Consider the following 15,121-nt stretch of genomic DNA (forward strand, 5'->3'; position numbering starts at 1 on the left):
CATACCAAGAATGAATCTTTCCGTTTGAGATTGCATTTCACTTGCGCGATTGACAACAAAAAGTGCATCGGGACAGTTTGCTTGCAGTATATACAATTATATCTAAGAAAACCAACGAATTAACACTTTATTTTGAGATTCATAGAAATCACTTATCGTCGAACGATACATTCACGCGTGAATTTATCGCGCCTCTTTAAACTCGGCTCTTTGAAGACGGATAGAAACAGATAGAAGACATTGAAACGCGTAATTTAACACGTTAAACTGGACTGGTTGCATAAGCACTCGTAATATCAGCGTACATTCGAGAGGCGTGTGTAAAAAGAAAAAAAACTACGGTTAAAGCGTAAATTTCTGAACGAGAACCGAAAGACACTTGAGATGAAAAATCGTCTCGCTCGAGAATTAATTAACGCAATTGCGACAAGAGTAATTAGAGTATCTCTTGCGCTCGTGCGTGTGATAACTTTGCTGGTTATATGATAATAGCGGCGCCGCCGCTGTCTCCCTCTCTCTCCTTCTCTCTCTAGCATCAGCCTAACCTAATCTAATCTAACCCTAACCTAACGTTGTAACGATGTATATTTATACAACAGCTGGGCGGCGGTGGCGGCGGCGGGAGGGGAGTGCGCCAGTCAGCTGATTGAAGCGCTGGAGGGGAAAAGGTGTACGCGTGTGTATGTGTGTTGTGTTATGTGGTGTGGAGGGGAGAACGACCTTTATTTAAAGCGCCGCCGGAGGAGGAAGCCTTTCTTCGACTGGTAAACAGTCGTCAAATGCAAATGTGAGCGAAGCTGCCTGTATGTATGTGTGCGCGTTTACTCGAAATATATAAACGCTATTTTTTCCGAGGAATTCTACGAGACCGGTGAACATTTTCCATTAGCGGCCTGATTAATTAGGTGAAAGAGCTGTCTTTTTGATCTAGGTGACGATGACGTTCTACGTTGTAGGTTATTGTGTACGTAAAGAATAAGAGAAAATGTAATCTCTCTCGACTGTTTACATTAGTACGGTTATGTCTTATGATATGACAGATAGCGTTATCCGATAATCGAGTAAGTTTATTTTGGATTCAAAATTATCGATATATACGTGTTTCTTATACAAGAGTAACTTGTTTAGTACTTTACAAGTCGTCCGATTAAAACCTTCCATTATTGTTCTCGAGGAACAAGCTCCCGCATCGTCGAGGCTCTGCGGGAAAAATCGCTTATCCCGACTCGGTGCCGAAATTTCGAGACACCGACCGTGGCGGAGAAACACCGTCGTAAATATCGGCGAAACCTGTTCCGTCTCCTCCTTCTCGCGTCGGGTTTTTCGAGATAAAAAGAAGGCAGAAGGAGAGAAGGAGTCCTTGGCGATGCGGACTCGCGCGAGAGTAATATAATCTCTCCGCTAACGAAAGCGTGTGCGGGTGTTTCAGGGGACTGGCATGGAGAAGGAGAACTCCGCATCGGGCGGGGGCGGTGGAGGCGGCGGGGGTGGCGGGGCTGAAGCGACGACGGCGGCGACTCCAGGCGCCACCTCCACCTCCGAGAAACTCCAGGCGGACCAGGCCAATCCGTTGCTCGATCCTACTGCACTCTTCGGCGGTAAGTCATTTTCGCTCGTTTCGCTATTCTTTCCTTTCCTCCCTCCCCCCCCCCTCTCACATTTTTATGTCTCACCCCTTTCCGCTCGTAACGCGGAATGACTACGTCGCCGATAAGCGGCGTCGTTATGCGAATCGACCAAGATAAATCGGAGAAAGAAGTCCGATAATAGGAGAGCGTTCTCTTCGCGCTCTAACGCTCGGTTTCTTCAGTGTCGGCTGGATATCTATTTGTAGAAAATAACCAATATCCGCCAGAATTATATTCCGGATAACTCTCCTCGATAGTTAATTATAGAAAAATGGCAAGAGTGGAGGGTCGATTTTGAGAGAATTAACAATATTTGTTACATTCGCGATCTAACGATGACATTTCAACGTCTTATAAGTTAGCGGAACAAAATGGGCGGAATCAATTATAATTGATATTTTTATTTGTTGCTCATTTGTTGCTAAAAAGTTGCCAAAGAAAAAAATTTGTTGCTCTGTAATTTAAAAAAAAAAATCATGTTCCGCTAAAGGAAGATTAAGTTAGCGGAACAATATATATAACAACAAAATTATACGTAATAATAATATAAAAATTTGTTGCTAATTTGTTGCTAATTTGTTGCTCTTAAAATATTCAATTTGTTGCTTGCAAAATAAATTTAAACAATAGCGGAAAACTTTTCACAGCGAGCAAAGTTACAAGAGTAAACTATCAGAAAAAAATTTGTTGCTCGCTTAAATTTGGTATTGAGATATTATTTGAATTTGTTGCTTTCGAAATATCCAAGTTCCGAATTTGTTGCTTGCAAAATAAATTTAAATAATGATGAAAAACCTTTCACAGCGTGCAGAGCTACAAGAGTAAACTACTAGAAAAAAATTTGTTGCTCGCTTAAATTTGGTATTGAGACATAGTTTGAATTTGTTGCTTTCAAAATATCCAAGTTCCGAATTTGTTGCTTGCAAAATAAATTTAAATAATGATGAAAAACCTTTCACAGCGTGCAGAGCTACAAGAGTAAACTGTCAAAAATAAATTTGTTGCTCACTTAAATTTTATATTGGAATATAGGTTGAATTTGTTGCTTTCGAAATATCCAAGTTTCGAATTTGTTGCTTGCAAAATAAATTTAAACAATAGCTGAAAACCTTTCACAACGTGCAAAGTTACAAGAGTAAACTATCAGAAAAAAATTTGTTGTTCGTTTAAATTTGGTATTGGAATATAGGTTGAATTTGTTGCTTTCGAAATATCCCAGTTCCGAATTTGTTACTTGCAAAATAAATTTAAAAAATGATAAAGAACCTTTCACAGCGTGCAAAGCTACAAGAGTAAACTATCAGAAAAAAATTTATTGCTCGCTTAAATTTGATATTGGAATATAGGTTGAATTTGTTGCTTTCGAAATATCCAAGTTCCGAATTTGTTGGTTGCAAAATAAATTTAAACAATAACGAAAAACCTTTCACAGCGTGCAAAGTTTAAATTACATCGAAAACATATTGACTGAATTTTTACTTAATATATTTGGCACAAGTATTCAAGGCCATATAAATCTTATTAATTGTTATTGTCGTCATATACATATTCTTGTAATTTAATTTGTTTGTTATTTAAACTTATTGCAACAAATTCGAAACTTGGATATTTCGAGAGCAACAAATTCAACTTATATTCCAATACCAAATTTAAGGGAGCAACAAATTTATTTTTGATAGTTTACTCTTGTAGCTCTGCACGCTGTGAAAGGTTTTTCATCATTATTTAAATTTATTTTGCAAGCAACAAATTCGGAACTTGGATATTTTGCAAGCAACAAATTCAAACTATATCTCAATACCAAATTTAAGCGAGCAACAAATTTTTTTCTAGTAGTTTACTCTTGTAACTCTGCACGCTGTGAAAGGTTTTTCATCATTATTTAAATTTATTTTGCAAGCAACAAATTCGGAACTTGGATATTTCGAAAGCAACAAATTCAAACTATATCTCAATACCAAATTTAAGCGAGCAACACATTTTTTTCTAGTAGTTTACTCTTGTAGCTTTGCACGCTGTGAAAGGTTTCTCATCATTATTTAAACTTATGGCGCGAGTAACAAATTCGAAACTTGGATATTTCGAGAGCAACAAATTTAAATAATATCTCAATACCAAATTTAAGCGAGCAACAAATTTTTTTCTAGTAGTAGTTTACTCTTGTAGCTTTGCGCGCTGTGAAAGCTTTCTCATCATTATTTAAACTTATTGCGCGAGCAACAAATTCGAAACTTGGATATTTCGAGAGCAACAAATTCAAATAATATCTCAATATCCAAATTTTTTTCTGATAGTTTACTCTTGTAACTTTGCTCGCTGTGAAAAGTTTTCCGCTATTGTTTAAATTTATTTTGCAAGCAACAAATTGAATATTTTAAGAGCAACAAATTAGCAACAAATTTTTATATTATTATTACGTATAATTTTGTTGTTATATATATTGTTCCGCTAACTTAATCTTCCTTTAGCGGAACATGATTTTTTTAAAAAAATTACAGAGCAACAAATTTTTTTCTTTGGCAACTTTTTAGCAACAAATGAGCAACAAATAAAAATATCAATTATAATTGATTCCGCTCATTTTGTTCCGCTAACTTATAAGACGTGACATTTCATTAATCTAATCGACTCACCTTGTATCTCTGCGATTACATAGAAAAAAAGGACATTCTTTGTATTTAAAATATATTTAGTTTTAACATGGAAATCTTGAAATGAGATTATATTGCGTTAATTAAAGAAAAATATAATTGCTTGAATAATTGCTTACTTGAATGAAGCCATTTTATATAGTTGAATCAAGAAAAATATATTCTTATGATTTAAGATTTAATTTTCTTGAATGAAAAAGAAACAATGTTAGACAGAAAATAACATTTTTAAATCAAAGATTATAATTTTCTTAAAGTAGAATTAAATAATTATATATTCTTGAGGTGACAATTACAATATTAAAATAAGACTATAATATTGTTGAAATTAAAAATTTGTCAATTCTTCTGAGAAGATTATAAATTGTTGCGTATATACGAAACAATGAACGTGTTAGTTTAAGTATATAAGTTTTGATTTGACACTTATTTTTTTCTGTGTATACTACTCTGAGATTTTTCTAAATATTCGGGCAATCACTGGCAATTCCTCCTATCTTTGTTTGATTCACGCGATACGCGATATTGTTTAACGAAACGAGTAAATATTTCCCGTGTAACAAGCGTTTGGATGCACGTGCTGGGTGTTTCGAAAGGATATGCGCGAATTCCGACGTCGTTATATTTGCCGGTGTATCGTGCTTGTCCAGGAGGAAGTTTGCTCCTGGCTACTCCGATTTCGGTCGTCAAAGCACGTTTCCGCGACGGGCGACGAGTCAGACAGTCTCGCACGATCTGTCCGCGAGTACATAAGCTGACAAATTGGAGGGTTATTGCAATAGGGAGCACCAGAAATACAGTTACGTACGAGTTTCTTTTTCCAAACGCGGAGTAGGTCTTTGAGATGCCTCAGATAAATCATAAGTTTTTGCATAAAATTATTTGCACAAAAATCACGCGAAAAGATTAAACGTAAGAGATCTTCCTCGAAATCTTTTTAATTGGACTTTTTCCTTCTTTTAGAAAAAATTTCATTATTGATACAGATAAAAGTTCAATTATCAAAGTTACAAATTATCCTCCCGGAATATTTTCTTTTCCCAAAACATTTATATTTTAATTTTGATGTTATATGTATTTATATTTTATATACAATTTATTAATTAAATTCGTATAAACCATCGTCGATCTTTATTAAATATATATTTTTTCTCAGACAGAGTAATGGAACAATAAGATTCATTACATAAGTAATACATAACTCTTTATAATTAATGAAACCGGCGGTCAAAGATACTTCGCACGATCCGAGAGGTGAATCATTTCTTATATATCGCGCCGTTATGACGCCGTTGCACTTGCCGTGGATTTACATTTACATGGTCGTTCGAAAGCGGATACGCGATATAAAGTGGGCCCAATACGCTCTCGCGCGCGTCAACGCGATTTATTAGCGCCGTTTTAACGAGCGGAGGGCCTTCTTTCTTCCTATCTTTCTCTCTCTCTCCCTCTCTTTCTCGCTCCATCCTGAAATCAATTAGTCCCGCGTGCGTACACATCGTATCCAGCCTTTCTCTACCACCCCCTCCCTCTCTCTCCCAAGGTTATCAAGGCTTCTTCCGACGGTTCTCGACCGCTTCCTCGCGACAAAGGAGAGAACTTGAGGTCTTGCATATCGCATTCTTCGATCAGCTTTGTTTCTAGCACTGGTCCTAGACTTTACCTTAAACTTTTTTGACATTTTAATTTCAAAACTTTTATTTTCAAGTAGCAGGAAGTGAATCAATTGACAAGAGAAAAAGATCCAAATTTAGGTCAATGATTTGTAAGGGATATTTAACTCGATCTCTATATTTTTTACATTTATATCGTTAAATGTTACATTTTTTTCGCCATTAATATATTGTGATTTCAAGACATTTCATCTTTCAAATTAGTTTCAATTGTAATACATATTATAAATTCTCAAACATTCTTTATGTGGAAAATATTGATTAATGAGAAGAGATGATAATAATATTGTGAATTAAGAGCTAAATCAAAATCAGCTTCTCTAATATAAATAATAGTAAAGAATTTGTATTAGAATTTGTAGTCTATATGAAAAAGAGAGTCTACATTATTTAATTATGAATGTATCACGCACGTAAAGATAACAGATTGGATTTTAATGCAACTAAGAGTGCATTCTGCGCTCTTTATTTCTTGACTCGGTTGCGTCTCGAAAACCGGTACTACTTTTGTTCCCTCGTAGAGTAGGATCTTCGTCGCCTCTCAACCAAGATTTTCGTCGTTTATTTCGTCGCTTCACCTTCGACCCGTCATCCCTCTTCGTGTTTCCTGGACCGCCATCGAGTCGCATCTTCCCCTCAACCTCGGGCGATATCTCTCTCTTTCTCTCTCTCGAGTTGTTCTCGGCTGCGTTTTCCTCCTGCGTCTTTTCCTCCTCCTGTTCATCCCTATCCTTCGTCCTTTTCCCCCGGTTTCCTGTCCATCGCTGCTGCCATCCGTCTCAGTCTTCGTGGACGACTTGTCTCGGTCGCTCTTTCGTCGCGTCGCTTTTTCTTCGTCCTCGCTCCGGGTTTAGGTCCGTAGGGCTTTGGGGACGCAAGAACGAACGAACGGACGCAAGCAGCGAGATGCTTCTCTCTCCTTCCCTCTACCTCTCCCTCCCTCTTTCTCTCTCTGTGTTTCTGTCGTTCTCTCACTTTCGGTCGTCGCTCGTTCGCTCGTTCACTCGCTCGGCCACCCTCCGTCTCCCTCGCTCTTCGCCGGTTCTGTATATTTATTGATTGCCACCTCACCTCACCTACCACGGTAGACCGAGGTCTGCGGCAGTTTCCCCACCCCTCTCGCGTTTCCCTCGTCCCAACCTCATTCTGCAACGGCAGCAGCAGCAGCAGCAGCATCGCGCGTTACGAGGAGCCTCTGTCCCTCTTTCTTGCTCTCTTTCCGCGCTATCACGCTCTCCGCCTCTCTTTCTTTTGCCCCCGTCTCTCTCGTTCGCTCGTCGACCCACTCTACGCTTTATTCGAAGCTTCGCGTTCGTTTCCCTCTCTCTTTCTCACGTTGTCCTGCCGCTGTCTCTCTCCCTCCCTTTCCGCTCTTGCTCTCCCCGCAGCACCGTGGTGCTTTTACCTCCTACGCTCAATACAAACTCGTTGGACGCGGCAGAGTTTTCGTTTGAAGCTACCATCCGGGGCTTGCGATATATATCCACACCCACACCGTTGCCGTCGCCGCTGCTTCCTCGTCTTGACGTCGACGTCGACCTCTCGGCGTCGTTATATCTCGACGGCGGGTGACTCGCGGCGGTGCCAGTGCCACGACGAGAGTGCATCCTAGATGAGAAGACGCCGTCATTTAGGCAAAGTAGGGAAACGGAAAGGTCTATGCGGGCAAATGATACTTCTCAGTTCTCGACTGCAGCTTCCCTCCCTCTCTCTTATCTCTTAAGCCTTTAGTTTCCCTTCTACAACGTAGCGATGAACTTTCTCCCTCTCTCTCTTTCTCCTTCTCTCCTTTTATTATCTTCTAAATTTAGCGATAACGTGAAATCTGCGCGCACAATGATGATGTACCTGAAGAGATTGAAGATCGCAAGAGTCTCGTAAGAACTTTCAACGTAATTAATTTTAATTTGATCGGCTACTTATCAATATGTAATGACTATTCGGGCATTATTTTTGCATATCTTTCGTCACTTCGACACTAACGACACCTTTATCGAGCTCGTTTACCTTCACATATACGTCACCATAAGTTTCTGCCGTATGTCATATATAAAGCGCTGTCATTTGTAAGAAATAGAAGACGAAGAATCGAACGACACAAACAGGAAAAAATTGTTATCTCTCCTCTCTCTCTTTCTTTTTGTTCGTTTGTTCGTTCTTTGTGTTCCTGTTACGTTCTCCGTCTCGTTTTCGCTCTTTCTTGCCGCTCGTTTGCGATTCCATTGCTCTGTGACCCTTCCCTGACGGTTTTACCACCCACACCCGGCACGAACACCGCCGAGCGAGCCGTGGTTTCCTCTTAAAGCTCGTTTGTTGTCGAGCTCATCGTACCGCCATGCGCACCGGCAAACTCGATCGAAGACGAAAAGGGAAGGAGACATGATTAAAACGCTAGTGACGTAATAAATCCTCCTGAATATTTCCGGCTCTTTCTATACACCCTTAATGCTAAAGATTATTCTCGATTCTATTCCGTGTTCATGTATCGTTCAACGCTAAATATAATTATCTGATTCTTTTTTAAACTTTATATGTCGCATGATAAAAATCATACATAAAATCGTGTATAAAATCCTATTTCGAGATAAAAATCTAATGATTACATTGAGCAAAATTAGTTACATAGAGAATGTGAATAAAATTTATCTTGCTAAAAGTATGATCAAATGTAATCTCGATGTAAATGTGAAATGAAAATTGTAGTTTAATATTAACATAAAATATAAGTCATGGATTAGCGGGTTTATAATATTAAATAATTTATTTAACATATCATAATAAAATAAAAATTGAAAATATCTAAATATATTATTTTGCGTGCAAATATTTAAAAAAACCATAAATCATATTCAATTTCTTTTTTTTTCATTGAAAAAAAAGGGAAACCAGTTTCTCATTGACAGCTTTATAAAGTTAAATAACAGTTTTTAAGTAATTGCTTTACAAAAAAAAAGAGTAGTTATAGAGTCATATTTATAAGCATAGATTATGTGTTATCTGCATAGATTGCACGCGCGTAAAAAAGATAATTTGCATAGTCCACGAACACGCGTAAACTATTGTCGTTTATATATGGCCGGTACGAGAATGCGTAAATGCGAGTACATACTTTAACTCGGCGCAAACGACGCCTCCACTCTCGTTTGTACGTGCGCGAGAGCGATTGTATGTCGGCTCCACACACGTGGCCGCCGGCTATATCCGATCAGGGGCGTAGCTATTATATAATAAGAATAAGTAAAACGTATAACGAGCTGTGAGTGCAAATTCAACTAGAAAATATACACGACGAGATATAAAAGAATAGAAAAAAGTTTATTCACTATCTCCTATTTAAATATTAATTATTGATCTTGATCAATTTAAATTACTCAAAATAAACGTATTTCCGCAAATTATTGATCTTGAAAATTTTATTCACTATCTCTTATTTAAATATTAATTATTGACCTTGATCAATAATTAATATTTAAATAAGAGATAGTGAATAAAATTTTCAAGATCAATAATTTGCGCAAACACGTTTATTTTGAGTTTAATTTGATCAGCTTTACAAGTTAATGATAATTTATCCGATATCGCGAAATATGTGAAATCGATATTTAATCCAGACTATGTCCCAAACAATTTAAAAATTTATTACTTCCTCAAACAAAAAACAAATCACGATAATTCAATATATAACATATCCTTTTAACAACGCTTATATTCGAATAATAACTTTAATTAGTCTTTTCAAAACATCAATTAAGTAAATTTAAATAATGTCATCAATCATATTTTAATTGATTAATAAATACATATATCATATTGTTTTTGTCAATTCTAGTTTTATATATGTATATATGTGTATATGAAAAAAAGAGAGTATATGTATTCAATATAATATTCAATATATTCAATATATATATATTCAATATATTGAATATATTTCTATATCTGTTATATTAATCCGCACGAGTTAATAAGAACCAAGAGTGGGATTCGTATAAAACGGTGCAAAAAATATAGCGACGCCATTGGATGGCGTTAACGCAACGCGCGCCCATCGCTCTCCCGTTTCTACTCGCGTAACGCTCGCGCAGCTTGATAAATGCGTTTACCGTGCTTCGAATTCGGTATATAGATACACGCGCGGCTCTCGAGGCGATGAAAAAAAAAATACGACTACAAAGGGAGAGAGCGGAGGGAAGAGATACGGAGACACATACACGGGCGATCTGTGTGTTACTCCCCGTGCGCCGCGAGATGCATCCAGCCGAGAAATACAAAAATATCAATCGATTTGGGAAATATATACGCGCCCGCACCTCCCCGTCCCCTCCCATTCTATCCCCTAAAACATTAAGCCACTGAATTATGTAGCCGAGGGCAATTTCTTTTCGTGGGGATTACCTTAGCGAGAATCTTCCACGACTGCCTCGTAGCACGTTGCATAATGCACTTAGTTACAGCTTTCGATGTATATTCGTGTTTGTATCTTTTTTATCGAATAATAATCTTACATATTAAGAGAACAGAATTATGGATCACTTAAGAATTGTATGCTTCCATTTTAGAGATAGGCGAAAATAAAAATTTATAGAGCAAAATAAAACACATAATATTTATCCTTTTTATCGCCTCTTAAAGGTGTAAGCGATTTTTCTTCGATTTCACAATCATTTATTGCTATCATCTGTATTCAAAAAAACTTAATAATTAATGCCATCTTATCTAGTGTTAGATATTTCTAAAATTTGTGTTAGACAAATTAAATTAAGAATAATTTGTTGCCTGTTTTTATACACAATTGGTTTTTAATAATGTTTAAAAAAGCATAAATGATTAGGAAGATTTAAAGCAACAGTTTGAGATGAATCTTATCAAAATTTAATAAAATTATAGAAATGATATATTATATATATCGTATATATAATTTATTTTCAAATCTTCATATCTCGCTAAATACAATCAAATGTATTATATATAATCATACGGTAGAGCAGAAATGTACATCTCTTAAAATCAAGCTTCTTACAGATGGAGATTTTAAAGAAATAGATGCCCTGCTTTAATCGTGTATAAATGACCTTTAACCTATTAATTATTAATATACTATTTATGTAACATATTATTCTGGGTCATACTCGCACACGTGGTGAATTTTTTTCAGAGATGTATTAAATATAGTTATGTTTTTCGTAACAAAATATATATATTTCTTGACGTAATGAATAAAACATATATATTTTGTGAATAATCAAATAACAGCAACAAAATAAATAATTTGTAATTTGAATTCACATAGGAAATATCTCACACTGTATCTTTTTCGTTCAATGCATGCGAGCTATGGGATAGACGTGCACGAATCGTCGAGTAATCTATTTTCTTTTCCAATTTTGTCCACTCAGTCTACCTGTCGGCTCCGTGATCGTATCGATCTTTTTTTTTTTTCGGTCTAACGATGAATCTATAACATCGCGGACTTTCTAACTGCAATTTCGTCAAGTTTATGCTACGGCTAATAAACTTACGCGTTCGGTTCACCCGATTATATCCGAAGAAGGAAATTCGCGAGCCAAGAGAGTAATGCGATTAGATAGCACAGGAACAAATTAATCCTCGGGGTCCTCTTAAACATCGATCTCTCTACCCATGATGATTCGAGGAATGTAAAGTTTGCAAATGAATAGACGAATTACATGACATTTTTTTGATTAAATATTCAATAACTGACTATTGTGAAAGAAACGTGTAAGGGTAATTTTACAGAAAAATTCGTTTATTTAAGAAAGTATAAAAACAATGTAAAAGTTTAATATTATAAAACCAATATATTAAAAAAGATTTTAATTTCGATTGTAATGTAATTGTTTCACGTTGGTTTCCTGTTAATAATTAAAAAAAATTAAAATAATCCATTTTTAACTTCAATATTTTAAATTTATTATTATTCGATGAAAAAGATGTGACAGGAAGCTCATACATATTGTAATTAAAACTCGCAACAAGCTTACTACGCTATTTGTTTTAAAGCGTTTTTTAAAAAACTGATTTTTTTTCACGCTGTCATGCGATCAGCTGTTCGACGTTTAAACGTCAATCGCGTCGTCTAGCGCGATCGGTTCGACTCGACGTGAATACAGCAAACTCAGCAATCCCGTCGCGATGCATTCGCGTAATCCTGGTAAACGGACAGTAGCAAGATTGCTGCTACTATTCCTCGCGTCCCGTAAACGAAATTAAACGGATTTGGAGGCGAGCCAGCCATCGCGTTGTCGTCGCTCACTGTCTACGTCTATGTCCCCGTCCCGACATTCCAAACGATTCTCGATCGATCGCTCGCTGACCTCTCCGTCACAAAGGACTCGAGGATGGTACTGTCGCTCCTCTATCGGGATTGGACGGTTATGATCGGAAATAATAACGAGGCTGTGCCGCGAGGCGAAACGGTGGGAAGGACATGGCCTCGGATTTTCTCATATCGACTTTGTATTATGTCGAGCGCGAGTAATTGCGACTTTTTCCCGATGTTTAAAGCATCGTCTCCCTTTCCGAACTTTGAGGGGGGATTCGGTGCCGCGGATTTAGTATGTTTGATGTCGCCTGATTGCTCGCCGTAACTTGTTACCGGTACGGCTAACGACAGACAGAGGAAAATGCGTTTCGCTTCACTGTAAATTATATTACATGAGTTACAGTTACGTGCTACATAGTTGTAAACGTGAAACGCGATGCAAGTAATACGTAACGCGATAAACTTGCGCGCAACGCGGAGCGCGAGGAATTTAATATGGCATTTTGGGATCCCGGTCGAAAACTCTTGGAAAATAATAGCCCGTTGCGGAATAAAGTTGTAAAAATCGCAATTTTCATCCGGCACAAACGCGATTAGCGTAACGTACGATGACAGAGTTGATTATCGAGGTCTTGCATTGAATTTTTTTTTTTTTTTATTATTAATTTTTAAACTCCATGAACGCATGTGGCCGAGGAGTTGTTTCAGAGTCGTAATTGAGGACGGGAACGGTTTATCAAGACTTCGTTCAGCAAAGCGGATTTTGCTCATGACGCGCGAAATAATGCTACTACTAGAGGCGCGATATTTTGTCCCGCGCGTTTGCGGTGAAAACTCGTTACGCGCTCGGAATGGATAAATTATACTGCATCTTGTTTAATGAATGAGCTGACCAATATTGCATTCAATAGTATCTTCATTTCGCTGAATGTGACGCTTAGAGAATTAACTCTACACATTTTATTTATCGAACAGCATATTTAATTTTTCAACATGTAAATATTTGACACATTTCTCAATTTTATAAAATTATTTTAGTTTTATTTATTAATACTGTTTTTATTCTAATTTAAAAATTAGAGTCACATGTATCGAATCTTTATACAGCAGTTTATAAAATTTTCTTCCATTATACATTATTAATTATCTTAATTTCTTGTTTATTTCCACAAGAAGAACACCTCGCGAAGAGAATTTAACTCTACACATTTTATTTATCGAACAGCATATTTAATTTTTCAACATGTAAATATTTGATACATTTCTCAATTTTATAAAATTATTTTAGTTTTATTTATTAATATTGTTTTTATTCTAATTTAAAAATTAGAGTCACATGTATCGAATCTTTATACAGCAGTTTATAAAATTTTCTTCCATTGTACGTTATTAATTATCTTAATTTCTTGTTTATTCCGACAAGAAGAATACACCTCGCGAACGAATAATTTATTTCTATTATAAGCGTGTTGAATCTTTTATGTACATATCGAGGAGAACGGAATTTGAGACAACCGGCGAGATTCCGAGTGAATTTATTCCACTCGCGCACAGATGCTGGCAACAGTTTATTTCATAAGACTAGTACTTTCGCGCGAGTTTGCGACTTATAACCTTTTGGTCTTCCAGCCGTGAATTACGGCTAGAAAATTACGGCTGAAAACACGTACGATTCCAATTTATGACCGATAAATCGCACAATTTTTTGTCGCGTTCAATTTGACACTACGCGAATAATAGCGGGTTTAATCAATAATACGGCGTTTTCTGAGGTCAATATCGACGTGGTACGTAACAAATTTTAACATTATTCTTATTTTTGAACTTTTTCAAAATAATTTCCGAGTATCTTGTTTTTAATAACAGTCACTTGTTCAAAAGATTAAAAATGACCGATTCATTAAATAACTGACACGCTTCCATGATAAAAATTCTGCTCGAAGAACAAACATTTCGCATCGTCTACACGCAGCATACTTAATTGTTACTCTGAATATACGCACGTGCTCGCACGTGTAGACAGGCGGCCTACATGTTAATTTTCGTGGAAGTTGCTCACCATCGCGTCGTCTTTCCGGGCCGCAAGATTCGCGCCGTTGGTCCGGGCTATTTTCTTCCTGGCACGTTCCTGTCGTCGGGTACGTGCACCAAAAAAAATTCCAGCCGTATATTCTGCGCCCCGAAAATAGCGACGAGTAGTTACGTTGCGCTCTTTCCGCGATAATCGTGTAGCAAGGCCTGGTCATTTTCGATTTCGACGGCGCGTTCGCGAATAAATGCACGAGTCTTCTATCGCCGCATTTTTATCGCAAAAAATCGCGGAATCATTGCAGGAAAGGAGATTCGACGAAAAGCGATAGTTGAATGATTTTTACTTGCCAATTGATCAAATTTATTTAATTACATATTAATTATTAATTAATTAATTAATTAAATATATATCAATTCTGCAGTATTTTAAAAATCCAATTTAAAAGTCTTATATGCAAAGTAAATCTGATAAATGCCAATCTTGAGATTAATAAAAAATAAATAAAAAAATAAAAAGTGTGCCGCGTGTTGTTACTCCGAAGTTACACAAGAGAGAGTTAACGATTCCTCGATAACGAAACGAAGTCCAAGAATCGTTGAAGCAGCATCAATCTCTTCCGCATCGACGAGGCCCTCGTTCGTGTTTTTCGCTTCGCTCGTCTCGCTCGCTTCGGCCGTGTGCGAGCGAACGCCAAAAGTGTACCGGTGTATGTACGCAAGTCTGCTTCTCTCCGGGGCGAGCAAGGGCCACCACTCGTAATCCTCGGTCCCTTCCTTCCGTTGGTCGGCGACCGCGCGCGCTCATCAGCTCTGCGTATATACATATTACATATATATATGTATGTGTGTGTGTGT

The 15,121-nt window shown here is 37.0% G+C and overlaps 1 protein-coding gene across 19 annotated transcripts in view; it reads left to right on the plus strand.

Moving 5' to 3' along the window:
* The window catches only part of LOC145962111 (bromodomain adjacent to zinc finger domain protein 2B), a 157,364-nt gene that overhangs the window by 110,842 nt on the left and 31,401 nt on the right, over positions 1 to 15,121 (plus strand). For all 19 annotated transcript variants that reach the window (XM_083082950.1, XM_083082956.1, XM_083082958.1 and 16 more), the window contains one exon: positions 1,430 to 1,598. In XM_083082950.1, coding sequence (XP_082939076.1) covers positions 1,439 to 1,598 — 160 coding nt within the window. In that variant the 5' untranslated portion in view covers positions 1,430 to 1,438. The remainder of the gene's footprint in view (positions 1 to 1,429; positions 1,599 to 15,121) is intronic.

This window comes from Camponotus vicinus, unplaced genomic scaffold (assembly GCF_025532165.1).
Source record: "Camponotus vicinus isolate PSW18456_S1 unplaced genomic scaffold, iyCamVici1.0 SCAF_11, whole genome shotgun sequence".
NCBI classification, from domain to species: domain Eukaryota; kingdom Metazoa; phylum Arthropoda; class Insecta; order Hymenoptera; family Formicidae; genus Camponotus; species Camponotus vicinus.